General features: G+C 42.8%; 1 protein-coding gene and 1 pseudogene across 2 annotated transcripts; one reads left to right on the top strand and one right to left on the bottom strand.

Annotated features, from left to right (window-relative positions):
- Positions 1–407: 407 nt before the first annotated feature.
- Positions 408–27857, bottom strand: LOC310811512 (CREB-regulated transcription coactivator 2). Its single transcript, XM_083679698.1, has 15 exons — positions 27682–27857; positions 23445–23546; positions 22154–22267; positions 21640–21701; positions 19135–19203; positions 17003–17103; positions 16732–16758; positions 16433–16512; positions 15462–15511; positions 14257–14495; positions 10247–10728; positions 8446–9039; positions 5899–5985; positions 4936–5149; positions 408–4729 (listed from the first exon to the last, which is right to left on the bottom strand). Exons 1-15 carry the CDS (start codon positions 27853–27855, stop codon positions 4530–4532), a joined length of 2595 nt encoding a protein of 864 aa, XP_083535824.1. The 5' UTR covers positions 27856–27857; the 3' UTR covers positions 408–4529.
- LOC310810676 (growth/differentiation factor 2-like) lies at positions 10921–11912 on the top strand (annotated as a pseudogene). The gene is made up of 2 exons: positions 10921–10930; positions 11098–11912. The product of its transcript is annotated as a growth/differentiation factor 2-like (transcript).

Here is a 27857-nt window from a genome sequence, read left to right as displayed (position 1 = left end):
CAAATCAATAAGGACTTGTCACTCTATTATTTTTTTTATTGTGGTAGCAGTATATTTTTATTTTTGTTGACAGGGTATTTTGTAATGATGTACAGCTTGTAAAAAAGTAATGCTGCTCCTATGGAATGTAATTCATTGAGCACAACAGATAAGTCATAGAAATACACTGCTATTTACATGTTAAAATGCATTTCCCCCATTGTTTACATTGTGTTGGTGACCTTGTATGACGATATCCCTGATATTTCAGCTGAAAACCAACATCTAGATTTGCAAGGTAATGTAGGCCTACTTAAATATTTGTCCTAAAATCCTGAATGTGTGTGTGAGAGAGTAGTTAATTGAATCTTGTTTATTTATTCAAACATGTATTAATTGCACAAAACAACACAAGCCTTAAACAAAATCTTTTCTCATTTTATTTTTTTGTAAAATAATGTGAAGGTACAGTCTTTTAAAAATCTTTTCTTGTTAGGTTTAAGAAGCACCTATGGTTTAAGAATTAGAACATTATTTACAACAGACATGGTTCCCTGGTTATTACAAGTTTAAAATAAACATTTAAAACAAAACATGTACATGTATTATTCTTCAGCCTAAACATGAAGCAAATACAATAACTACAAATGAAAACACAGTACAATAATAGTAATATGACAGCAATGAATATAAGATCAATACAAATATGGCCATCTTACAGATCCCTAGCACACACGTCTTTGCTGTTCAACAGCAGCCCCTAGGGGCAGAGTATATGACTGCAGCCCCTAGGGGCAGAGTATACTACTGCAGTGCTCTTGCCATGCAGGGTATTCAAATACAAAGTTATTGCATAACAGATGCTGAGATCTATTAGGTTGTAAGCGTATGGCCATGGACAGACACACATTAACTGCAGCAGTGAAGAACTGCAAAGATGTGAGACAAATTCACTATAATTGAAGCAGTGTGTGTGTGTGTGTGGGGGGGGGGGGGGGGGGGGGGGGGAGACATGATGAGAGCCAACATTGTGCCTTCTCTCAACTAAAACTGCAGTATATAAATTTGAAATTTCAACTCATAATTGGCAGTGTATTTTTGGACACACATCTTGCTAAATACCTGAAGAAAGCACATTTTTTCAATTATTGGCAAAGTGACAGATATATTTCTATGAGGCATGGTGTAACAATGTCACAGATTCAAGATCAACACACACACACACACACACACACACACACACACAGACACAGACACAAGTGCTGCCTCCCATATTGTCTTCTGGTATTCCAAATGGCAAAGTGCAGATTAAAAAAAAAACATGAATAAAATTTACTTTCTCTGCATTTCAAGTCTGTTCTCACACCAGGTGTAAATGATGGATATCATGTTATTCAAACTCCAGCCAGCTTCCAGCGCTGACCTTGAAACTAACTGGTACTTCATTTAAAAAAAAAAAAAAAATACCCTTCAGTTCAGACCGAATCCAAAACATACCTCCCCCACCTGCATGATTCCTTCTAAATAGACAAGACACTCCATTCACTATATCCCACAAAGCCTAATTCATGAAAGGCTCATTAAACCTCCATTATATACCAACCTCCTTTTTCCATTGGAATCTCACTTCAAAAAACATCTTTTCAGTTTTGTTTGGAATGGTCCACAGTGCAGTATCATACATAGGCCTATATCAGTAAAATGACAGATGTCACACAATAAGAAACACAGGACTAAGCAATTCAGACTAACTTGTAACACTTCCCAATTTGATTTGCATGCTGGATGGCTATTAAGTTTTTTGCCTTCCTCCGCAAGTGGCTAACTTCAAAATGCATAATGACTGCTAAACAAGCTACATGTATGGACAGAAGTACAGAGGGGCACAGTGTTAGTTCACAGTGGCAGCAGTGGCTTTAGCATGTCACAATGAAACCCATTACTTTAGGATAGTAGTACATGGCATCAAGGTCTGACACCAAAACATCTTCAACCATCACTCCTGTCAAAACAGGTTTTCATCGGGCTAATACGTTCATGTAAAAGCTCTATGGCTCCAATAGATAACTAAGAGACGTTCAATATCTGTCATCATATAGGCAACCCCAAAATATCTGGAAACTAGATGGTGCCTAAAGGCCTATAGCTGGATCTCCACAAACAATGGTATGGGACATGGATATACAGTATCGTGATTTGAGACCAAGGGAGAGTTTCCCAAAAGCTTCTTAGCACTAAGATCATCTTTCTACTCATTGCCAAAAAAATGTTTTTTTGTTAGAAAGCTTTCAGGAAACTCATCCCTGGTCTAAAAAACTGCTTTTGGAGTGACCATCACTTTAAGGAGTTCAAACTCCATTTTTAGCACTAAGACTGGCAAGGGTGAGTTCTCATTATGTAACAGTTGTATTCAGCCATCAAAGCCCCATTCCCAAGTCAAGACAATCAAACATTGGCTCTCTATCCACACTGTGATGAAGGCCTAATTTTCATAAACCTTGTCATTATGAAAGTTTAACAATATGATCTGAAGCATACAAACTCCTCTTGCTGCCACTCAATATTAAACTTACTGTAATCTTTACTTTACAGACACTATATCAAACTAATATTTTGCACCAAAAGCATTAAAAGTTTCCACTTAACAGGTGAAGTTTGAGGCTAGAAGAGTTATGGGAAAAAACAAAGATTGGGCATTTTCACTGACACAAGGTTGAAGGATAAAAATGCCAGAAGATGCATTAGACGACACCCAGACAGTAATGTAGCACAAGCACAAGAACATTTAACATTGCAAATTGACAAAGTTGTTCAGAACCTGTTGCTCATGCAACTGGTTTTCAGGGTGTAGCTGAACTAAAAGGCTTCTCTTCTTAAATATATTCTTATAATTATTTATGATACATTATTTACATATACATTTAGACCACTTTTGATTAAAAAATAAAACTTCTTCATAGCAATTACTACTTTGTTACGTAAAAATATGTTACTATACTCTGGCTATGGCCCTTACTATGGCAACACAGGTGCAGCAGGTGGGGTTAGGAGGTGTCAATCACAGTGACTAGAATTACCTGACTAAAACAGATGCTAAAGCTCAAAGACCTTGGGATAGTAGTAGCGGTTAAAATACAAAAGGACAAGACAGAGCTGTGCATTCGTTTACATAGTTTTGGCCTTGAGGATTCCATTTACACTTATCCATGATAAAACATACACGTAATTGAAATGCAGGCGCCTTCAAATACTATGCATTCTCAATTGGTATTTTCTAACACACCGCTTTAAAGGGAATGTGCAGAAGAAGTATAAGATCTACAGAGGGAGCTAATGATATAGCAGGCACATGGGGTGGTAAGGAGCAAAAGGTCCTCAGCTCGAGTTTACATAGACGATGAGTGGTATCAAATCAGGCTGTCGGACTGGCATTGTCAAAGGAACAGCAGCTGCCATGATGAGAAACTGGGCAATGGATTCCATGAACTACTTCAAGTCAATATGGGTACTATATCGGCCAACTCCGATTTGAATGGTTAATTGATTCGCTAGGATGGTTTGAGTTGACTGACTGAGGTTGAATGAGAGACCCAAATTTGTCAAACGATGTAAACAGGAGCTCCGATGATGGCTGCGTCTTGAGCACAGTGATAATCTTGCACAGATAAACAGAAAATTGCCACATTCTTCATACCACATGAAAACAGCCTACAAAGTACATGCATTGTACTTTCTCCTGAGGGGCTTAATATCACAACTTGAGAGTAAGAAAGTCATGGGGGACTGCAATCGGATTGGCTCTTCTCTTCAGTATTCTAATTGTCCATTAAAAGACAACAACTCCTGCTAGCCAAGTCCGCCATTGCTTGACCTATATTGAATTGAACAAAAAAATTGTAATGACGAATAAATTGGCCACTATTGGTTGAACAGTCACTAGTTAGGTTAATGGAAGAGTGTGAACAAAATCCTTAAATATCCCAAAATATCTTCTTGATATTAGTTAGAATGATGGTGAACTTGGCAGGTAGCTTCCCATATTTTGAATGATGGAACCAGCAAGAGACAGAGACAAAAAGCATGGAAAAATCCTGGCTTATTTAGAATGCATATCATAAGGTTTTCAAAAAGATGGCATTTTCAAGTGTAACTGACTTTTATACATAAAGCTGACATCACATGCGTGATCCCTGCGCATTTGCATTATCCGAAGTGCATTTTGTTAACATGCAGAAAAGACTCGTACAAGCTAATGCCTAACATTTTCTCTTCACGAGCATTACAAGCGCAGTTTCAGTTAAGTGCCTGGATGCAGCAGAAAGAACCTTGATCAAACTTTGCTCCAAAAGCTGACTAATCAGTTCCAAAGGGAGCATGTGTACTTCCCGCCAAAAACACCAAAACCTCCCAACTGTCCCCCACTTTGAAAATCCTGTGGTTCCATCAACCACCAGGAAAGGGGGAGGCAAAGTAGGGCTCAACCCTACCCACTCCACCTGTCTGGGGTCACTTGACCCCCTTCACCCCCTCAATATCCATTCCATGGGGGATCACTTGAGCCGGTCCGAACGGAAGGAGTCCTCCACAGCAGGGTCGGCCAACATGAGGTCCCCATCCAGCATGCCTAGCCCCTCCAGAGCCAGGGGGTCCATTCTGAGGGGGTCGTCCAGGGCGAAAGGGTCCATCTCAAAGCCAGGGACGTGGGACAGGGCGCTGGCAATCTCTTTGGAGAGGCCCGTGGGAGAGTCTCCTGGTGGAAAGAGGAGAAGGAGAGTGGAGGACAGTGAGCATGTAATCTCACATGGGACAAAAACAATTAACCCTGATTCCAAATCAACCCATCACCTCGATCGTCTCTCATCTGGGGATGTTTGGGTGCCTGGGCTGGGGCAACCATTAATGTGGAGCCCTTGTTGAAGTACATACAGTACCGTTCCAGCAGGAGCTGAATCTCACCAGTCAGGATGATGTTAGGGACATTGTGGCGTCCCTCACCACTGTAGTTCTGGTTCTGATTCTGGTTGTTGAGGAGCTGCTGGTCACCTGAGTCCTGGAGGTCCAAGGAGCCCTGGTTGCTGGAATAGGGTGCATCCTGGCCCTTCCTTGCAGTGGTCCCACAGCCCTGGCTGTGGTTGTACAACACGCCATCTCCCTGAGTCTCCATGTTAAACTGAGGGGGGGATGACAAGTAGGTTAGCAAGGGCAAAATAAGCTAATTAAAAGAAGCTAGCTAACATGAGCTTGTTAACAACAATGAACTAGCTAGGTCAGTCCACCAACCCAGTGCTTAGACACATTGACATAAAAACAGTGTAAGAGCAAAGTGAAACCCCTAACCCAATTCTGGATAACTCACAAGCCTATCTGGGAAAGCTTTCCTAGGAAGTCGTACCACAACAACACAAACATGTTAAATAGCATTATTAATGTTCCTATCAACCTTCAACCTCTGGTGGAGCTCTTCAGCTAGGTGGGTCCTGAAACTTGTCAAGAAAGTTCCTGATTGGACACCCATGAGCAAAAGCTTATTTTGCAAACGTTTGTTAGCCTTAAACTAAGAACTGTGTGGTCTAATGAGTGGATGAGTGGAATGAGTGGAAAATGGATTAACATTATATCAGATTGTATCAAAATTGTATGTAAAGAAAACAGGTTTCGTAATGTATCTTTAAAAGCAGATGTTGACTTTATCACAAGGTTTAACAGTGCGTTCAAGTGCTCCTTGGAAACTCAGAGCTTCCCACCAAGATTTAGCATAGGATTTTGCATAGTGCTTCTAATTGGCCAATTCTGCGATAGCTCCAACTGGGAAACTCCTAGTTGGAGATCTCAGAGGGACACGAGTTTCAGAGTTGGAAATGTCCATGTTTCATATTTCCAAGGAGCACTTGAGTGTAGCAGAGGAAGAGGAATTCTTACCTGCTGAGACAGGGTCTGATTCTGTCTGGATGTGAGCTGCAAGCCCAGGTAGGGGTCATCCAGCAAAGTGTTCAACAGTAACGCGTCCTAAAACACAACAGGTGGTCAAACAGCAGGTATGCACCTAGCCTCTTCTCACAGCTGCTATATCTCCACATTCAGAGGAGTCCACAAACAATTAACTAATATGATTGGTTCCGATTAGAAACACTGTGGACGAAATTCTGTATAGCTCATGGAAGCTCCTCCCCCATGCTGTTGTTTTTCTTTTTCGTCCAAAAGCTGTTTTTATGAAAGCTAGCTACTGGTTCGCAATCAGGGTTTTTCTTGCATAGAGAATCTTTGTACGGCCTGTCTGAAAAAAAATTTGACCCGCCTACATTAGACAAATCATTAGAAACATATATTACAGTCCCAGTAAAAACAATCCTAGATAATTAAACTACACAACATGCCACAAATGTAGTCACCTCCCATTAACAGCGCATCTTTTTCCCCTTAATCCTGACAAATTATATTCACCAAAAATCTCCAAAACAACTTCATTTAGTTTAGTTAGTGATTTAGTTTTACTCAAGGACATGGATATCTACTGAACCAATAATTCAAGTTAGGTGTCTTGCTCAAGGGCAGGAAGAGTTATAACATCACTTGAGATTTAACCAGTAACCTAAAATCTAAAAGTAGGCCAATGGATTTCTCATAGCCTTGCAGAGAAGGTTTAACAATTTGGAGGAGACTGGGGCTTCATTGACAATACCACCTACAGGCCAATGTCGCCACTAAATAGCGGTTTCAATGTCACGGCATCTAAAGCAGACAAAGACGGTCTGCTCTCTGCGCTTCTAAAAATAGAAACAACAACAGCGCTGGGTATCTATTTCACATCATATCATCATAATTTGATATTACATCACCGTCTCTCTCACGTTTGATATGCCACAAACACATTGAAAGCACCTGTGCCCATATTGTATGACTATTGTATGGTTAGAGTTGCAGTAAGATCCTGTGCAACCATCTACAGAGCGGATATTGAAAACCTATTAGAGAATTGTACATAAATGTATGAAGCATGAGGAACAAAATTATAACAGCAACAGTCTCAATATTATGACCTACTACAGCATAGCCTGCATTCCATTTTTTTGAAAAAGCAAAAGTGCACTCAATAACTTAAGTAATGTTTCCTGCGTAATGTAATCACATTATCTATTATTTCAATGTGATACAATTTATAGGCTTATTCCATACCCCAGAATGCCAAGAAAGCAAATAAACAAAATGCTCTGCGGTGAGCACATGTATAAATAAAAATCATTAAATCAAAGAATTAAACAATAAACATAGAGTTAGTCAACCCTAGATGAACGAGCAAATTGGCAGACACTCCAGAGGAGACCAGAGGTTGTCCAAGGGCACTGGACATGGAACACTGTCTTGAAGACCTAGGCCCCGTCCAGAAACAAGCCCTAGTTCCTTCAGCCTAGTGATCTGAAAGGTATCAACAAGATGGTAGTGGCTCCACTTTACATCATCTTGCATCTATACATTGTGTGTTCTCTGTCTCAGTGCACCGGTTCTATGGTAAACCATGGTGTCAGACTCTAGTCTAAGTATCATACCGAAATAATTAACATCCTGTAAGGTTTACTGGTGTTACTTCTCAATGTACTGCTAAAACTAGTGCCAGTGTGTTCCACAAGTGCCAGTTGTCGGACAAGGAGCCTACTAACATCTCATTTTTGTCCGTCACTAGCAACTACCAACAGATATCAGATGAAATCTATGCAGCTTTCATTGCTCAATTGTTGAAGCATGTTCAAGAATCTTTGATTAGTCAATAGCGCTTGGATGGAACGTTGGCTGCAAGAGCTCACATTTCGGTTGGCTTTTAGCAGAAGACAACCCCCTCCCTTTTTTGTTCGTCTTGAAAAGAGCAAATTAGTCAGTGCTAGCCAATCAACTTAGCTAACATTGCTAGCAAGCTATATTGTTTTTTAAATAAACATTGCTGAAGTGGTTTTATTTTTCCTGGAATTCTAATCCAGTTGTTGGAACACTACCCACGTGGGGCTCAGTGAAAATGATTCGCTGTTCCGTTTTGAGTTGTCGATTGACTGGTTGGGAGTGTGGGAAGCAGATTACAGGTCTCCACCCCTCTGTAGTGACATTCATAAAGAACTGGGGAGCATTCATACACCATGTGCAGGCCTTTGATGTCTTTACTGACTACACTTTACCATCTAATAGGTTGGGTGAAATTTCTGCCATTTTGCTTACACCTATCCAATCCCAGATCTACACAAGTGTCTAGGGTGTGGGGGCTAGGGGTTGTATCTAGATAGGGCCCTACAAGTCCTCGTTTTTGTGAAGCACTTTACTGTCTTGTCAATGTACCTGTCATTGTACAGAGACAGTACACACACATTACAACTAACAACTTTAAACCAAAACTGTGCCCCTTTGCATGTGGGCATGGTGAAAGAGGTGGTGGTTTTAATATGCCAATGGCGGTGATTTGGAGGGCGTGTGTGTGGAACTCACATTATAGAGGCCCAGGTCTGTGGCCAGGGAGTGGCTGATCTGCTGAAGTTGGGGGAGACCACTCTGCCTCTGCTGCAGTTCCATCTGTTCCTGCTGCTGCTCCTGCTGCTGATGCTGCTCTGTCAACTGCGTCTGCTGCGACTGCATCTCTTGTGTCTGCAGGCACTGCAAGTTTTGTTGCTGCCCGCTTTGCTGCTCCATTTTGCTCTGAGGCGAGGGCACTGCATTGACCTGCTGCTGCTGCATGCTGGACCCAGGTGGCCTCTGCTGCTGCTGCAAGTGCTGCATCTGCTGCTGGTTCTGGGCATTGCGCTGGTTCTGCATGTGCAGCTCCTGCAGTGCCTGCATCTGTGAATGTGCCTGCTGGTGCCGGTGTTGCGCCAGTAGCTGTTGGTGATGGTGGTGGTGGTGTTGTTGTTGCCCGGGTTGGTGCAGTACCATGGACGGCTGTTGGCTCGCCTGGTTAGAGGGCATGCTGCCCTGCTGGGGCTGATGGGCTGCTGGAGGACCCGACTGGTGTTGCTGTGGCTGGCTGAAGGGGTAGGGAGGGAGCCGCTGGTCCATGGGCAGTTTGCTGGTGTCCAGAGGGACGCCCTGAAAGAAACAAACGCATCTGATCGGACTAGTAAGCGATTGGCATGCATATTAGCCAACAATGATGCATTCTTTTCATAATTTCTGGACACACTTCCGAAGAAGCCGATAAATGTTGCAGCTATGAATTGTGGAGCAATGTAAAGAGTAATGTTTTTAGCCAATATAATGTTTCAGTGAGTTTGTTGATTAAGAAGTTCACATAACATACTTTTTTTCTCTACTTAAATTGAATCAGTGTTTCCGCTATATGCTTTTAGCAGCTCTCCACTGCAAGATCTTTACCGCCTCTTCTGTGGAATTTTAGAATTGTATGATACATGAGGTACACAATTAAGCAAGCTCTCTGTGCTCTCTTCACTTGAGCAAATGGGGCAAGTGACCACTCGCATAGCCTGTAGACAAGAGAAAAATTCCCCTTACCATTTGTCGAAATCCTCTTGATTTAATTTTTAGATGAGTTCGTTAAAGTATTGAATAACACTTTAACAAACTCAATCTGAAAATTCAAATCAAGAAGATTTCGTTTGACTAATGTTGAGGAACCGTGTTAGCGAGAAAAGTCACCTCGAAAATACCCCTCATCTAGATAATGATAAAGAAGTGGAGAATAGTCAGGCAGGGAGAAGGGGGGGTTTAAAAGAAATTATGCCCTCTAATATATCTAGTGGTAAGTTAGCTAGTTGCTTCAGGATTTTAATGTTCTTACAGGTTGCCAAATCAAATACTTGTGAGAAAATTAACACTTTAACAAGTGTATTTACATGACAGGTAGACACAGGTAGGGGTAGAGGCGAGTGGAGCAGCAGCACAAGTAGTGCAGTAAGGGAGAGATACAAGAGGAGAGGGCAGAAGAAAAGGAGAGGAGAGGGCAGAAGAAAGAGGAGGAGAGAAGAGGAAAAGAGGAGAGAGACCGCCTTTGTCTGGGAAGCAAGGACTATCGGGATGGGACCCTAAATGGATAGATCTTCACAGATTTAAGCTTAAGCCACACAAGTTGTGTCAATTGAATTTGAAACGTTGGAAAAACACTGACTGGTGTACAATTATGTTTGCATAGCCCAATATATCCCTATATATATATATATATATATATATATATAAAAGAGAGATAGAGAGAAAGAAAGAGAGTGGCTGATGTCACCTCTACTGCTCTAACCTCTAAGGGCCTACTCCCTTCTTACTAGGCCACACATGGCTTCATTACCTGTGTTATGGAGGACAAGGTGGGAGAGATGGTGGGGGAGAACTGTTTGGCATGGTGCCGGCGAGACTCCCCTCCCATGGGCAAGATCAGAGGGGATAGCTGTGCACGTCTCCGTGGCGATGTGCTGAGTGGCGGCTGTCCCTGGCCAGTGAGCAGCGGCGAATAGGAGGAGGGGCATGGGCCAGACCCGCCCACCCCGCTGCTGTAACTAGGGTTGCTGCCCGCTGATTGGAGTGACTGGCCACTCAGGGACGAGTTGCTGAGGGAGGAGTGCAGGGATTGGTTGCTGAGGGAGGATTGTAGGGAGGGGGAGGAGCTGAGGGAGGACTGCAGGGAGGGGTTGCTTAGAGACGAGTGCAAGGAGGTGGAGCTGAGGGAGTTAGGGAATGAGTGGCTGCTGAGAGATGACTGGATGTTGGGGTTGCTTAGCGACGACTGCAGGGAGGGGTTACTGAGGGTGCCCTGAAGAGACGCCAGGAGACCTGAGCAAATCAAAAGAAAAAGAAACAAATAATAATGATAGTTATTTCACCCAAGTTTGAGATACAAATATTGGATCCATGACTGATTTAGTTTTTTAATACAATAAAAATGTTGCAGTTAACAAAGGAGGAACAAAAGACTACAAACAAATACATCTGAATTCAATGTTCATCACAACATTTCAACAACAAATGGACGCAAGCATGATCTGGTCACAATAGTATAATACCTTGTATTAACACACTTAGGCTTATGAGCAGAATAAAGGAGGTTGTGTTTGTGTGTTCACTAAACCTGTGAGTGTCATTAGGGCTATTAATGTCAGTGATAGTAATGTAGCCCACTCTATTAAAACACATCTTATGCAGATGTCAGTAAGACCGAAAGAAATGGCACCAAGTCAAAACACAGACTGCTGTTCAACGTAACAGTTCCGAACCATGAAGAGATCACCATGGCGGAATTCAGGCTATTCGCCCTATTGGATCAAAGGGCAACAGTCTCCAATGGGATCCGGGCCACAATCAAGGTCTATGAAGTGGAGTATAAAGGCAACAAGCCCATGGCGCACCTCCTGGATGGTAAAGAGGTTGTTGAGACGGATCACTCCTGGGAAGCTTTCGATGTGACCAGTGCCATCCAGGGTTGGATTAAGTTGGGCCGCGGTGCGAGTGAGTTTGAGGCTGTGGTCGAACGCTGGGACTGTGGGCCTTTTAAAGGTGGAGGTCTAGACGCAAGTGTGGGTTTAGGAGATAACACCTCAGCTGTTCTGATCGTCTTCTCTGACGACCTCGGGAGCAGGAAGAGGGAGGCCAAGAAGGAGGTGAAGGAGATGATACTTCATGAGGAAGAGACCGTCTTTTCAAGGACTAACTGGCAGGGAGATTACAACGAGATCCCTGTGGACCTGCATCCCAGACAGAAGAAGCTACTGCCAAAGGACCTCCATGCGTGAGAGTTTCAGGGATATTGGCTGGGACAAGTGGATCGTAGCCCCTCCAGAGTACGATGCCTGTGAGTGCAGGGGGGTGTTTTACTTTCCCCTGACTGATGACCCCTTCTAAACACGCTCTCATCCAAACCCTGGTCAATAAAAAAATAATAAAAAAAGGCCAACATGGCCTGTTGCGTTCCGACCAAACTGGACCCTATCATGGTCATGGCAGAGTGTGGGTGTAGGTAGTTTGAGGAAAATCTGTGGTGGTGGTGGTCCCCCTTTAACCTTATCTAACCCTAACAATATATATATATACACACACACACACACACAGGCCACTTTATTAGGTACACCTGTTCAACTGCTCTGTAACGCAAATATCTAATCAGCCAATCACATGGCAGCAACTCAATGCATTTAGGCATGCAGACATGGTCAAGACGACCTGCTGAAGTTCAAACCGAGCATCAGAATGAGGAAGAAAGGTGATTTAAGTGACTTTGAACGTGGCATGGTTGTTGGTGCCAGGCGGGCTGGTCTGAGTATTTCAGAAACTGCTGATCTACTGGGATTTTCACGCACAGCCATCTCTAGGGTTTACAGAGAATGGTCTAAAAAAGAGAAAATATCCAGTGAGCGGCAGTTCTCTGGGCGAAAATGCCTTGTTGATGCCAGAGGTAACCACTTGTTACAACCAAGGTATGCAGAAGACCATCTCTGAATGCACAACACGTCGAACCTTGAAGCAGATGGGCTACAGCAGCAGAAGACCACACCGGGTGCCACTCCTGTCAGCTAAGAACAGGAAACATAGGCTACAATTCACACAGGCTCACCAAAATTGGACAATAGAAGATTGGAAAAATGTTGCCTGGTCTGATGAGTCTCGATTTCTGCTGCGAAATTCAGATGGCAGGGTCAGAATTTGGCATAAACAATCATGGAAAGCATGGATCCATCCTGCCTTCAGGCTGCTGGTGGTGGTGTAATGGTGTGGGGGATATTTTTTTGGCACACTTTGGACCCCTGAGTACCAATTGAGCAATTGAGGGATGGACATGGTCAGCAACAATACTCAGGTAGGCTGTGGCGTTTAAACAATGCTCAATTGGTACTAAGTGGCCCAAAGTGTGCCAAGAAAATATCCCCTACACCATTACACCAATATATATATAAATAAATAAATGCCATTTTGCTGACGCTTTTATCCAAAGCGACTTACATTGCAGTGAGTGCATACATTTTTCAGTATATATGGTCCTAGTGGGAAGCAAACCCACAACCTAAGCATTGTTAGCGCCATGCTCTACCGACTGAGCTAATAAATTAGCAACAACTTCTAAAAACCTGTTTTCGCTTTGTCATTATGGGATATTGTGTGTAGATTGATGAGGAAAATAATGAATTTAATCCATTTTAGAATAAGGCTGTAACATAACAAAATGTGGAAAAAGGGGTCTGAAAACTTTCCGAATGCACTGTAGATGTTTTCCTAATCAGCTTTGAGAGCATTTTTTTCCATTGTTTTCTTCTTATGAAAACTGCTAAAAAGGAATTGTGGGGGGGGGGGAAAAGAAGAAAAAAAAAGAAGCACTGGCAGATATTGGTTAACGTGAATTTCCCCCCAACATTGGTCCTAAAAAAACAGTACCGGTTGGGCTCCAACAGTCACCATCTTTTACCAGGCCCCGCGTCTAGATTAAAAATAGGATGACTATGTAGGGAAATATACCCTGCTTTCCCTGAGAGACAAATAAATGTGCTAAACCACATCGTGAGATCAGGTGAGGTGAAGGGGTGTGCCAACACTAGCTCGGCCTTGGAGATGAGGCCCATAGATTCAAGGTGCATCTCTTCATAGTAAGTAGACTCCTCCCATTGTTTCCTTCTCTCAGCCTGCCTTGATGTGAAACAACTGGATTGATGAGAGCAAATTCCTGATAAGCATTCACCATTTTGCTTCCACCTATCCAGTGATTTCAGATCAGGAGAAGGAGACAACGAGACAAGAAAAGGGGACAAGAGGAGGGGACGAGTTGAGTTCAGACTGCATTGAGATGCGCTCTTAGGCTGAGGTTAGGACGACTCAGTGGCTCAGCAGCAGTTTCCTGTGTGTGGTTGGGCCGAGTCACCTCAAAGGAGATGAGGGATAGCGACTTTTTCCGATTGCTCAGCCGCCCCCTCTCTTGCTCTCTTTCTCAATCTAACTTGCACCCACCCAAATACATTCCGTAGCGTTCTTTTTCTCTCTCTCACACCCACTAGCTTCCTCCACGAGATTCACAGCGTAGACATGTGAACTTGTATGACTGCACACACAAACATATAACCCATCAGCCGTCATGTGCCACACACACACTCTACACCACCTACACGAACACACCCTCACCATACACCCCCCCCTTTCTCCTGCACCACACACACAGGCAAGAGGTGGAGGGCATGAGTGGCCTGACAAACTCCAAACACTCGTGCCCACTTCCCACACATTCATCAACACACACACTGTACCTGGCGAGTGGTAGAAGGTGCTCCACACACACACACACACACACACACACACACACACACACACACACACACACCTTACCTGGCGAGTGGTGAAAAGCATTGCTGGCGTTGATGCCCAGCTGGGTGAGGGTAGAGGCCAGGTTGCCAGTGCTGCTGCCCCCGCTGAGGGAGGAGGGGTATCCAGGCTCGTCTGGGTCCAGTGGGGTGGGCAGTGGTGAGGGGAAGTGCAGGCTGGACAGGTCCGGCAGGGAACCCCCCGTGTTCAGGGCTGAGGGGACGTGAGGCGCACTGGATTGCTGATCCGGGGAGGGGAATATGCTGGGGGAAGAGAGAGGGAAGTGAGTACTGTTTTTGAAAAAGGAAGAAGAGGTGGAGTGAGTGAGTGAGTGAAAGACGGTGGAACCCAGGGGGTTGAAGGGGGGACAAAGACATGACAAATACAAGACGAGACCAGGGGTGTAAATGTTTAAATGTAATTGAAATACAAAACTTTTAGAAAAAACTCAAAATTAAATTCAACTTTAATTAAACATTTTACAAGGTGCTGAAATTAAACATTTCTGAACTGCCTTATTTTATTTGATGTAACCTGAATGTTGGTCTAATTAAGAAGCTTTTAATTCAGGCCCAACACATGTCTAGACTGTGAGTGTGTTCAGAATTCATAACTGAATAATTGCGGTTTTAACATCCCTAAAATAGAGAGAGTGTGATAGAGAGGTGAACAGGGACAAGGCAGGTGAAAGGATTCATACACTGAGTGTATTTATGTATGTATGTGTGCCAGACAGGGTGACTTCAGAGGCCTACATCAAAATTGACTCAAAACCAACCTCAGCTTCAGGACAACAGAGGGTGGGGGGGGGGGGGGGGAGGTAGAGAAAGCGAGAGAGAGAGAGAGAGGAGTACGGTAGAAAGAGGGGAAGAGTGCGGGGGCAAGAGGAAGGACAAAGAGAGAGGCAGAGACAAAAAGATAAAGAAGGCGAGAGAGTGCCTGCCCACTACATACATTCCAACCTAACCCCCAGCCATGAGAGAAAGAGACAAGAATGTGCAAATGTGAAGTTTATGGGAGCGTAACATCGCCCCTAACTAACTGTCCACATTAGTCACTGCGAGGAGGAGGAGAAAGAGGAGGATGGACAAGAGGAGGATGAGAGAGACCGGAGAGGGATCTCATTATGGAAGGATGTGAAATGGAGATGGAGAGGAGGCTTTTACATCAGGAACATATATTTTTGGTTGTTTCATATCCATTTATTCATATTTAGAAGTTGGACTTACTTGATACCAGGGACTTCACAGGATTTGGGTCGAGAAGACAGTAGGGGGAGCTGTGAAGAACAATCCTTTATTGTCAGTCACACAGGTAGAATGTAGCACAAAAGGTCAAGGTCAGGTGAAAGGTCAGAGCACAGGGTCAACCAGAGTCAACAGGGTCAACCGTAGTCAACAGAGCAGTTTGGGGTTAAAGGGCCAGTGTTTTTGGATGTTAGACCTATTTTTCCACTTATTTGGAATGTTCAAGGCTCACCTAGACATTTGTTTTTGGTCAAAGTCACATTCTTGAGCAACTACAGCTGGGCTTGGCCGCAAGCAGAAGCCATAGAGTGGAAGTGGACAGGGCTCCAAACACGTCTCTCAGTTTGACTACTTATAAACATTGCAAAGCCTAGCAGTTTTTGCCCGGACATTTGGCCCGAAAAAAGGGTCTGGGTGAGTCTACAACATTCCATGCTAGCAGCCACCCCACCCCAGAGGGCCACTAATAATCAAAGTGACATTGTCTCCACATACCAATGCAGCAAGTGTAGCAGACGCTAACAAGTGTAGCAGACTCTAACTAGGTAACGAGTGTACCAGACGCTAACTAGGTAACAAGTATAGCAAATGCCAAGTAGGTAACAAGTGTAACCAATGCTAACTAGGTAACAAGAGCTAGCCATCGTGCTAGCTGGGACATCAAGCAAACTGTCACTCAAAGAATGACAAGCTACTTTTGTCCCCCCCCCCAATGGGTCTCAAAGTCATGTTATGAACTATGTTTAAAACCCCAGATCCTGGGAGAGGATGGGCATTTTGTTCCTGAGCCTGACCAACACAAATGACTCATCAATGTCTGAAGGATGAGTGAATCAGTTGTTATAGCAGGAAACTGGGACAGAAGCCCATATATGGTGCAGCATTCCAGGGCCAAACCAGTGTGACTTAGAACAGACAGAGCTCTGATGTGATGGCGTTTATGGTGTCCCAACCTTTTTGGTGTCCCATGGCTTGAGCAGTTTGCCCTCGTCCAGGACATTCTCTTCAATGGGGGGAACTGGGTAAGGGAACACTAGAAAAAACATAGAGAAGGAAATCAAGTCATCCACTCTTGATGACTTAAACTGAGGATCAAGATGATTTGTTTTTTCCCCAATCACACACAGTATAGGTTCAGACCACCTTGCAGAACAAGCATTCTGGAGAGAAATTTGATCATGTTTCATAATATCTAGCGTGTGTGTGTGTGTGCGTGTGTGTGTTACATTATCAGTGTGAGAGTAAGACTTACTTCTTCGTCCCTCTCCCTCACCCTGATCTAGAAGAGTACAGGGAGACAAAACAATCAGAACGCCGGAACAAATGGTGATATGGTGTCAAACCTTGATAACAAAAAAAGATTAATGAAAACAATATGGTTCTCGAATACTTACAATGGTTCGGTGTCTGTGTGTGTGTGTATGTATGTATGTATGTATGTATGTATGTATGTATGTATGTATGTATGTATGTATGTATGTATCTGTGTGTGTGAGGGTGTGGGTGTGTGTATGCGTACTCACCGGTGCGTCTGCTCTGCAGTGCGTGTGTGTGTCCGGCACTGAAGGGCTCTCCTGCAGGAGGGTTCATCACACTGGTGTGAAGGGCAGAGTCTGAGTTGGTTCTGCGGCAGAGACATACAGTGGTTAGGAGAGAAGGAGAGCAGAGAGGATGGAGGGATGATGCAGGAGGTATTGTAGGTTGGATTAAGAAAGAGGGATATACAGTGCCCTCTATAAATACTGTAAAGAGGAAGCATTTTGTCTTCTTTTAGCTCTATACTCCAACAGCTTGGATTTGAAATCAAACAATTACTATGGGGTCAAAGTAGAGATGCTTATCTTTAATTCAATGAGGGTTTTTTTCATATTGGGTTCACCATTTAGAAAGTACAACATTTTTTAAACATACTCCCCCTATTTGGAAAAAATCATATAATGTCCAAATACAGTACTTATGTTTAGTATTTGGTGGACAATTGTTTGTATGCAATAACTGCCTGAAGTCTATGACCCATCGACCCCACCAGACACTGGGTATCTGCTCTGAGAGGTCTGTACTGCAGCCATCTTCAGTTGTTGTTTGTTTTGAGGTCTTTTTGCCTAAAATCTTATCATCATCATCAGGAAATTAAATGCATGTTCAATTGAAAATTGACGTGGCCAGTCAAGAACTTTCTGGTTTTTGGCCCCGAGTTGCAGTATGTTTGGGGTCATTGTTTTACATATTATACTCCAGCAAACACAATATTTCTGTACACTTCAGCAGTAACATCATTAAGACAAGTTAGCCAGTTCTTGTGGCAGCTATGCATGCCCAAACTATAGCACCCCTTCGACCATGTTTCACAGATGAGGTGGCCTTTTTTCTCCAAACGTTCCTCTTGCAATCACTCAGGTACATGATAATATTTGTCCTATCTGTCCACAAGACAGTTTTCCAGACCTCGGCAGGCTTTCTAGGTACTGTAACCTGACCATACTTTTTGAAGATAACTAGTGGTTTGCACCTAGCAGTGAAGTGGTGACGTATTCTGCAAAAGTTAGTCTCTGACACATTCACGCCTTTTCTTAATTGTGGTGTGCATTCTTCAGTCATCCAATGTAGAAGTCTTCCTTGGCCTACCAGGGCGTTTGCGATTGCTGAGCTCACTAGTGCTTTCTTTCTTTTTTAACTGTTACAAACTGTTGATTTTGGTAAGTCCAAAGTTTTAGCTATGTTTATGATTGATTCTTCTAATATGTCAGCCTCATAATGGCTTCCTTGGCTTTCAATGACACCTCCTTGGTCCTCAGACACCAATAGCAGACTCCAAAGACAAATGCAAAGCCTAGAATCAATACTAGACATCTCTTATGCCTGCACAAATTATGTAACAGAACACACCTGACTAACCAGAAATACCTGTCAAGCCAATTTTCCAATACTTTTGGTGCCCTAAAATAGGGGGACTATGTATAAAAAGGGATGTAATTTCTAAACGATGAAACCAATCTGAAAAAAGAAACAACTGAATTAAAGCTGAGAATCAGTACTGTAACCTCATAGTAATTATGATAGTAGTGATTTCAAATCCAAACTTCTGGAGTATACAGCTAAAAGAAGACAAAATGCTTCCTCTTTCCAATATTTATGGAGGGCACTGTACAAGGTGAGAGAGGGAGAACAGAGAAGGGGGAAAGAGAGGGATGGAGAGATTCATTCAGGAGGGATGGGGGGGATTTCAGAGATCAGACAGGGAGAGCAAAGAAGGGGGAAAGAGGAAGAATAGATGAAACCAGGAAGGATTGGAGAGGTGAGAAAATTAGAGCAAAGGGGGAGGAGAAAGAGGGTCATAGAAAATAAAATATAAAGCACCACATGCAATGTCTCATTACATAAATTCCTCAGTAAACCACCTAAAGAACATGTTATTTGTTAGTTGACCTCTCTCAGCCACAAAATAATAGTAGGAGTTCCCCGTCTTTCACAAATATGAATTCACTCTGTACGAAAATGGTCAAGGAATGACCCAAGCCCCATCCTATCTCACACCGGCATCGGCTGATTATGTCTGTCTCAGGATAACGCGTTGATCCTGTGCGCTGTTGCGAGAGGGGGCAGAGAGAGAGAGAATAGATAGATGGAGAGAGAGAGAGAGAGGGGTGGGATTCACCTGTTGAGTGCTGTGATGGGGAGGCGGAACAACTGGCTTTTGTCCCCGGGGAAGTTGCCTGACCAGTTCCTTTCATGATCGACAAAACAAATTGTTGTTATTCTCCAAAGTTAAAAAAAGGGAAGGCTTGGAAAGCAGCCGGGAGCAGAGGAGATGCAGAGATATAGAGGAAGGGGGAGAGAGAGGGAGACTGACATGCGACAGAACACAGGGGCCCAAGTGCTGCGTTCTTATAATTCCAATGTAGGAGGATGCAGAGTACAGAGGGAATAGTGATGTACTCAGAGTGAGAGAGTGTGTGTGAGTGTGTGTGAGTGTGTGTGTGTCTGGAGTGTAGGTCCACATGTCACCACGTGCAAGTGTGCAAGCACCTATATGTTGGCAAGTGCGTGTATCCCCTTTTGCACGCACGCGTGCCCACACAATATATACAATGCCTTCAGAAAGTATTCAGACCCCTTCACTTTTTCCACATTTTGTTGTTTTATAGACTCAATTTAAAAATCGATCAAATTTATTTTTTTGCCATCAATCCACACACAATATCCCATAATGACAAAGTGAAAACACATTTTTAGGAATGTTTGTGAATTTATTCAAATTGAAATACAGAAATACCTCATGTACATAAGTATTCAGACCCTTTGCTATGACACTCTTGCTCAAATGCAAAAATTTCTTCAACAAGTGACTCAAGTTGAATATCTTTTGTTTTTATCATCTCTGGTTTGCATAGGAATCAATTAGACAGTGTGTGGATTAGGATGTCACTACCAACTCAGCAAATTTCATAATTTTCTCTTGATCCAAACTCCCCAGTCCTTGCCAGTGACAAACATACCCATAACTTGATGCAGCTACCACTGTTCTTCACACGAGAGATGATGCAGAAACTGCATTGCATGTGCTGGATTTTAATGCTTTGTAGTAAAACCAAATAAACACATTTCCAGCCACTTTCTTTGCTGTATCACTTGAATTCATTGTTCAAACACAATTATGGATATGATTTTCCATTGATTCTTTTTGGCCACTTGGTTATGAACCAATTTTGTAGAGTGACTGAGACGATGTTGTCCCATGGATTGTGCTTTTTCCTCTCCGCCATACAACTTTGTAGATTTTTGGGCCTTAGGGTCGCATTCCTGAGCAGTTTTGTTCCTCTCCATTTGCTCAGTTTGTAATGACAACCTGATCCACATAGTGTGTAACTGATTCCTATGCAAATCAGAGACACTATAAAAACAAAGATATTAATTCCAAAATTACATGAACTATTATCCTTGCATTAAGATGGACTCAATTCAACCTACTGAGTGATTTGTTGATGACATTTTTGCATTTTAGCTAATTTTAAGAGTGTCATAGCAAAGGGTCTGAATACTTATGTACATGAGGTATTTCTGTATTTCAATTTTAATAAATGTACTGAAATTAAAAAAAAAAAAAAAAAAAAAAAAACATGTTTTCGCTTTGTCATTCTGGGGTATTGTGTGTGGATTGATGGCAAATTCTTTTAACTTAATTTAAAATGGACTGAGTCTATAACACAAAAAAAATGTGGGAAAAGTGAAGGGGTCTGAATACTTTCCAAATGCACTGTACATGTAAGTCTAAGTGTGTGTGTGTACATGTCTGATAGTGGGTTTTCATGTGTGTCTGTAAGGTTGGCCGTTTCATTACAGGGTTCTGATGGGTTTGGCCCGCCAGACCCCGATTAGGCTGATCGGTCCACGTCAGTGGAATTTACGAGGCCGTTTGTCAGTGTTCCAAGCCCTCCAGTCCAGTGCTTATCTGGGAGGAAATGGGCCAAACGTATGCTTACACCACCAGAAACACACACTACTAGAGCAGCTACCTCTCTCCCATTCACCCATTCAGCCATTTTGCCAAAGTGCAGCATCTGAGCTGAAGAACTGTGGTTTCAAGCGACCTTCGTTTCGATGTTGCACCATTGGTATTTTGTGAGTTGTCTTTGATACAGCTTTATTTGGACAAACATGAAGATAAAAGAGGAACGGGGGGGTTGATTTTAGAGAGTGGTGTAATTGTGGGTCAAAGCAAGTTTCCCTCTCTCGAAGAGTGTGTCCTTTTCATTTTGAAGAGGAAGAAAGAAAGAAAAAAAGAAAGAAAGAAAGCAGCTGGCAAAAATAAAGCAGGAAAAGAAGTGGGAGTAAAAAGAAAAGATCCTACTTCCCAGAAGTTGAAGAAAAAAGAAAGCAAGCATATTTGGATTGCAAATGGAGAACAAAAAGGAGAAAAGAAAAGGACTAAAATGTTCTGAACAGCAACTGAAGACAGGACTGTGAAAGAAAGCTGATTGAAGTAAATTAGGCGTCTTGTTAGTCAGTCCCAAAAGCCGTTAGTATTAGCTGTTAACTGGAGACCCAAGCTAACATTCCAAATGCCACGGAGAGAGACGACCAAGCAAGATGCATTAAACACACAAATAAACAGGTATCCTCTGGGACACCCGTGTCTCTACAGACGAGTCCTGATCATTACCTTCTCCAGCTGGGGTCTGGGGGTGGGGAGAGATAGGCAGAGTTGTACGGAGAGCTGTCCATCTGAGGAAAACATTAGTCAAGGCAACAACAAATGCCTTTTTTCCTTATAGGCCTAATGGTGTGTAACATAAATTACATAAATATGTTATATACACATATGACTCATTGTAACATATGGAATATCTTGATAAGCGATAAGACAGAATACTGAATGAAAATACAATATTAATTTGGTCCAGCTTGCAGTTAGGCAAACATACTGTCCAGTTAACCACAAGATTTGACACTTTTAAGGAGCTTTGGTGCTGAAAACTACTTCTGTGTTCGGTCTTCTGTGAATCTAACACAGATTCATGTTCACTTGGAGTGTTAGTGTGCAGGAAAGAAACAAAATACTAGATCTATTAGGACGTTACATTTATCATAAAAAATCTATGATTGACTAATTGTGGTTGGGGGTTGTCTTGTGGTCGTCCTCTGTGTGTGCTGTCTGCTGTGGTGTTGAAGGATACTTGTCTCCTGTAGGGCCGCCCCGGAGAGATGAAGCGCCGGTCCCTCTGGACCCTCTCCACCAGGCCGTGGTGTCGCGTGGAGCGACTGGAGTCCAGGTTGGAGTGGAACGAGCCCTGAGGGATGGAGACGGGGGGGCAAGGGAGGAGAAAATGGAGAGGGAGAAGAGGGACCAATGGAGAGGAGGAGATGGAGGAGTGGAGAGAGGGAGAGAGAGAAGTAAAGATGGAAAAGGAGGAGGAGAAAATGGAGAGGGAGAAAGAACTGTGAGAATTTAACCAACTGAATCCCCCCCCCCTTGGCGCCACTGTTCTAATATACCACCCTGCTATCAACCAGTGCTTGGGTAGTTTTGATTTAACATGGTAGTCAATACGAATAGAACCAATGACCACAGAACGCCTTCAATCACACCTGACAACCTGTGTTAGTGAATGTCGCATCACATTTTCTTGAAAAATTGATGGTTTGGGAATTAATCTTGTTTTTGAATGCTGGTAACACGTTGTATAAAAGCAATAATACACTTGAGTCCATGTGTTATGACATTTTTTTCACGGCTGTGGTGATCTACGACCATGTCACAGCCATGACAAATGTCATAACACATGGTCTCATGTATTGTTGTTTGAAAACATACATGTTCTAAAATAGTGCCATTTGAATTCTAAATTGACATTCACCCCAACCAGTTGGGGGGCTTTGTCAGTGCACACGCCCCCCTGACCCCCCGCCAACACTGCTAAGTCTACACTCCAGACTTGGGTCAAATAAATGTGTCTATTAAAAGAAAGTATTTGAGGTGTTGTGGCTTAGCAATAGCGCTCCCGAGAACTATGCATATGTACTCTCCAATAAAAAAAGCACAATGTTAAAAGGATATTTTACTCAGAAAATATTATGTATGTTTTTCATATTAAGTATATTTTTCATCAGTTCACAATAAGTGTGGTCAGGCCCAGAAAGTGCCTGGTTCACTGTCAGGTTCAGGCAGTCTGCTCTGTAGCCTACTCCTTATTGTTTGTTCTCTCCTCTACTTTCCTGTTGTCCCACTAAGTGTCAATGAAATATGAAGGAAAGCGGTACTCCACTCTCCTTTAAAAAGAAAAAGGGGGGAAAAATGGTATTTGAGGTCCACTTGATTTAGCTTGGCGTCTGCACTTTTGGGGACTATTCTATTTTTTATTTGAATCCAGACATGCAGCTTGACTATTTGACATATCTAGGCTATTTGACCTAGGTCTGGTACACTAACGAAGTATAAGTGAACCAGGTTGGCAGCAAGGTTCTTACCTGAAAGTCGCCTGTGTTCCTGCCGATCTGGTTGACATTGGGCAGGGAGCCCCCATAGTACGGGCCCTGGTTTCTGGCCAGACGGACCTTCTGAGCCTGGATCTGGAGAACGGAGGGAGAGAGAGAATTTCAATTCTAAAAAGCCTTTATTGGCACAATCCACAATCGCACTAGTACAATACTAATCTTGTGTAGCCATACCTCCAAATCAAGTTGTTCTCAAATTATTCAGTGTTAGCCAATCAACTTAGCTAACATTGCTGAAAACGGACATTGCTGAAGTGTTTTTATTCTTTCCTGGAATTGTAATTCGGTTGTTGGAACGATGGAACTTTGAGTACCGGCCAATATAGAGTACCGATCTGAAAAAAGGCTAATTCTTTTTTTATTTTATTTTTTTACACCCCTGGAAACACCTGCCTTGCAAATTTTGCAACACACAGTTCTAAAGGTGACTGTCTCAAGTGTCAAGTAATTCCACACAGTAGACATGGTTATTATTGTGGTGACTGCAGTCGTGTGTCATCTCAGCTGTCAGTTGATGACGCATGTGTTTGGCGTAGGTTTTTACAACAGTTTGCATCACGGCATCGGATCGGTAAATAGCATTCCTTCTCTCTGATTCCCAATGCAGCATTTTAGGCCAATATCGGCTTGATACCAATGCTCAGTATGGGATCGGTGCATCTCTAGTTAGAACACTACCCACGTGGGAATCAGTGGGTTGCCTATTCATTGGTTGGGACTTGTGTGGCAAGCATGTTACAGATGTCCATCCTTCGCTAAGGCACTTCTGCCTCGAGTTTCCCCAGGCATTCCGTACAAGGTGAGAAGAAAGACTGGGACCCTAGGTTAGGCCAAGACCAATGGACATAAATTACTATAATTAAAAAAAAAATAGTCATGGCTTGACTTATTCAGCTCGTAGAGAGAGAGAGAGGGGACATTAGGGTGAGACAACGCACAGGTCCCGATCAGTCAAAGATAAACCCTTTGTGGTAACATGAAGGATAAGATGCGCCTCTAAGGGTCCTCTAAAAATGGGCTAATATTTTTACCATTCTCACTACAATGTATTGGACTTGGGGACCTTTGATGCTAGTGTCCAATCTATTACAATTCTACAACTCAAGCGGCATTGTCCAACTCTGTGTTACTATGGCTCTGATCCTGACTTTCTGTGAGCACTGAATACCCTGTGGAATTGGCAAGACTATCTGCAATACTCGTGTCCTTGACAAAAGCATTCGAGCTGAACTCACTCAACTCTGCTGGAATAGCTGGCTGTATAGAGCCGATACACATCGCTTCAAGCCACATCAGGGGATAATAACCAATTATACAAAATGATCATAGAACCAGCATTGAGTCATATCATTATCACCAGCAAAGCTGTGATTGTCCTGCAAATACCAAAAGAGACAGTTTGAAACATGATTTCAGTAAGAACTGAACCACATTAATGATACAGAGTAGACAAACATTTTGTTGTTGTTGTTTAAAAAAAAGCTTGTAAAAGCTTGAAATCTCACTGTGTGCTGTAGCCTACGGCTTATGTTTTTAGGCTAATGCAGCCACCAGACACTCAAAACATAGAGCAGTCAATGTAGGCTATTCATTGTAAAAGAAAAATCATTATCCCGAAGAGACAATCATTCACGAGACAAACTAGCAACGATGAGGATCAGTTCGCCTCATGTTTAATCATTCCCTCTTAGAAATATAAGAGCTTTGCCTTTTGGGTTGAGAAAACAAAACAAAGTTTAGGCCTACTATGCCCATGGCTTTCTGTAAGAGACACTTATGCTACACAGGGTTCTCCCTGGGAGTTTTGAACAGCGTGGCGCTTGATTGCATTATCAAAACCCGACTCGCGTTTATTCATGCAAAAATGCTCAAAAATACTGATAAAACGTTGAATTCACTAAGGAACATCATAACGCATTCACTTTCATTCTTAACAACAATCTTGTTGGCGATCAAAGATAGTTACTCCATCATTACTAAATATATAGTTTAATTTGCCTTGTAATGTTTACATAGTATCGCCGAAAAGTTCACAGCGTGGCGCAGCGCCACTCTTACATTCTTTGGGGAGAACCCTGCTGCACTAGGTCTATGAGTAGTACAAACAAGCATTTGCATTTTGTTAAACAAATGCTAATATATTAATTGATCAATCATTGTAGTGATACAGATGCCTCTACATTTTGGTCTGCCCAGGGTTTTCCTGTATTCAACAACAGCAAAAGCAACTCATGCAAGCAGGCACTCCATCCCAAGACAGGAGGAGGCTACCTGGACAACAGCCTAATCAGTATCAGTATCAACCTGCTGTCTCTTCTGGTGATAGCTTTGAATGTGGAGTGTCCAACAACCCCCCCCCCCCTTTTAACATCCCCAAGCTTACAAGATGGAAAAACCATTTTCAGGGAGATAACAATGACAAAGTATTATGTTGTCTAGCTCTCAATGTGACATTGAGCTCTGTATCTGTATCTCTTCTTGTCTATTTAGGCTACATATCATTATGACAGGTCAGGGCAGGCCACTGGTGACTTCCATGAACTAGAATATGACATACAGTCTTGATCGGACATAGCCTAACAAGATTAGATCAGCCTTCAGTTTCACGAATCACTTCCAGCACAGCGATGAGGATACTTAAAATGTTGCATTCTAGGAAACATACCCAGATAAAGGACATTAGCACCATTTAACACTGAAACTAACAACTAGGGTGACTCGTTTAACTGATTAATAAAATGCAATGAAGAAATTAATGGAAGTGTTATTCTCTGCCTCCCTCTCTCCCTCTGTGTGTGTGTGTGTGTGTGTGTGTGTGTGTGTGTGTGTGTGCTCCGTCTCCTTTTACCGGTAACCGTCCCTCTTGCCACATCATTCCACCGTGCCATTAGTCTGATTGGCCCGCCCCCACACTGCTGCAGTAAAACAGTGTGCAAGGAGGAGGGCACAAGGACAGGGGCTCAAAGGAATTCCCAGAAGAAACAGCACTGGGATGGCAATGGGGAGTCGATGTGAATGAAGGAGGTGTGTGTGTGTGTATGGGGTTGGGGGTGAGCCAGCAAAGATATTATTATTATTATTATTATTAACAATAATAACGATGATAATAATTATAATAATAATAAATATTGATATTAATATAATAATAATAATAATAATGCATTTATTTTGTATAGCTCTTTTCTCAGTACTGCAACACACTACATTCCATGGAGAGAACAAGAATACATAGATAAATAAAAAGTCAAACAAAAGCACAGTAAAAACAACACTAAAAAATAGTTTTAAATGAATGAATGAATGAGACATGTGAATGTCTACTACTGATGTTCTCTGCTGGTTAACAACACACAGCCAGTTGGTGCGGACGCTGCCTTACTTGCATGGGGACGGACAGCTTATTCCTTAAGCTTTGATGTTAAACCAAATGTTGACAGGCAACACTACCGAAATGTACCTGTAACACTGTAGTGCACAGCTGAGAGTGGACCAATGAAAACCCTTCCCCTCGTAAACACAGCAGGGCATGGGAGTGAACGGTTAAAAAAAAAAAAAAAAAAAAAGGGAAAAAAAAAGTATCTTGACAGTAAGCTGGCTAGTGAATAGCTAAGCTACGATTGATAGCTAATCAGCAATCTCAACAAGATAACGTAGGTTAAGAGTGGCTGTGGTGGTTACAAACTGATGTGTGAACAAGTGTTAGCTAGCTACTAAGTTGACGTTGCTAGCGTATAGCTAACTGTTAGCTCGTTCACTTGCCGCGATACGTTGGCTGGCTAGCTAGCTTGTTACCTTGGCTGATTACATCTAAAATATCAATTCAACGCTGTAAAGACTAATTTGTAAAGACATTAAACATAAAAACACAGCTAGTTAAACCTGATAACACGATTCTTGCTTGCGTAGCACCACGGCGCACATCACTTCAGTTTAAAGACTTGTGGCAAGATGTCAACCTTATCAGTACTTTAGTTAGCTAATAACGTTAATACATGTGTGTACATAAATCATGCTGTAGCTAGCTTACAAACATATCGAGCCTGGTAGACACCATGCTTGGTAGCGATGCATTTAAATCAGAGGCAACGAGTGATAGCAGTAGTTAACTAGCGAGCTAGCTACTGTCTAGCTGGGTATTCAGAGAGGACTTGTCAAGCTCCAGGCAGGCCTGTCTTCCCTCCAGCTCTCCTCCTGCCTCCCCCCGACTTACCCTGGTAGAGGTGATGTCCATCATCACCTCCTGAAAAGCGGCAGTCTCTTCAGCCTGACGTTGTGTATGGAGAGCTATTTTCTCGCTGAACTTTCGGGGGTTTGACGGCCCGGACCCTGCACCCGAATTGGGTCCTGGTCCGGGTCCACAACCGCCTGCACCCGTAGCAGACATCT

The sequence above is a fragment of the Argentina silus genome, assembly GCF_951799395.1.
Source record: "Argentina silus genome assembly, chromosome: 10".
Classification (NCBI taxonomy): domain Eukaryota; kingdom Metazoa; phylum Chordata; class Actinopteri; order Argentiniformes; family Argentinidae; genus Argentina; species Argentina silus.
This window is presented reverse-complemented; position numbering and strand designations above follow the sequence as displayed.

Coding starts and splice junctions, on each gene's coding strand:
- LOC310811512 (XM_083679698.1), bottom strand. CDS start 27,855: ATGTCTGCTACGGGTGCAGGCGGTTGTGGACCCGGACCAGGACCCAAT. Junction 17,104..19,134: donor CCCATCACAGCACTCAACAG/GTGAATCCCACC, acceptor TCTCTGCCGCAG/AACCAACTCAGACTCTGCCC. Junction 16,759..17,002: donor ACTGCAGAGCAGACGCACCG/GTGAGTACGCAT, acceptor GTACTCTTCTAG/ATCAGGGTGAGGGAGAGGGA.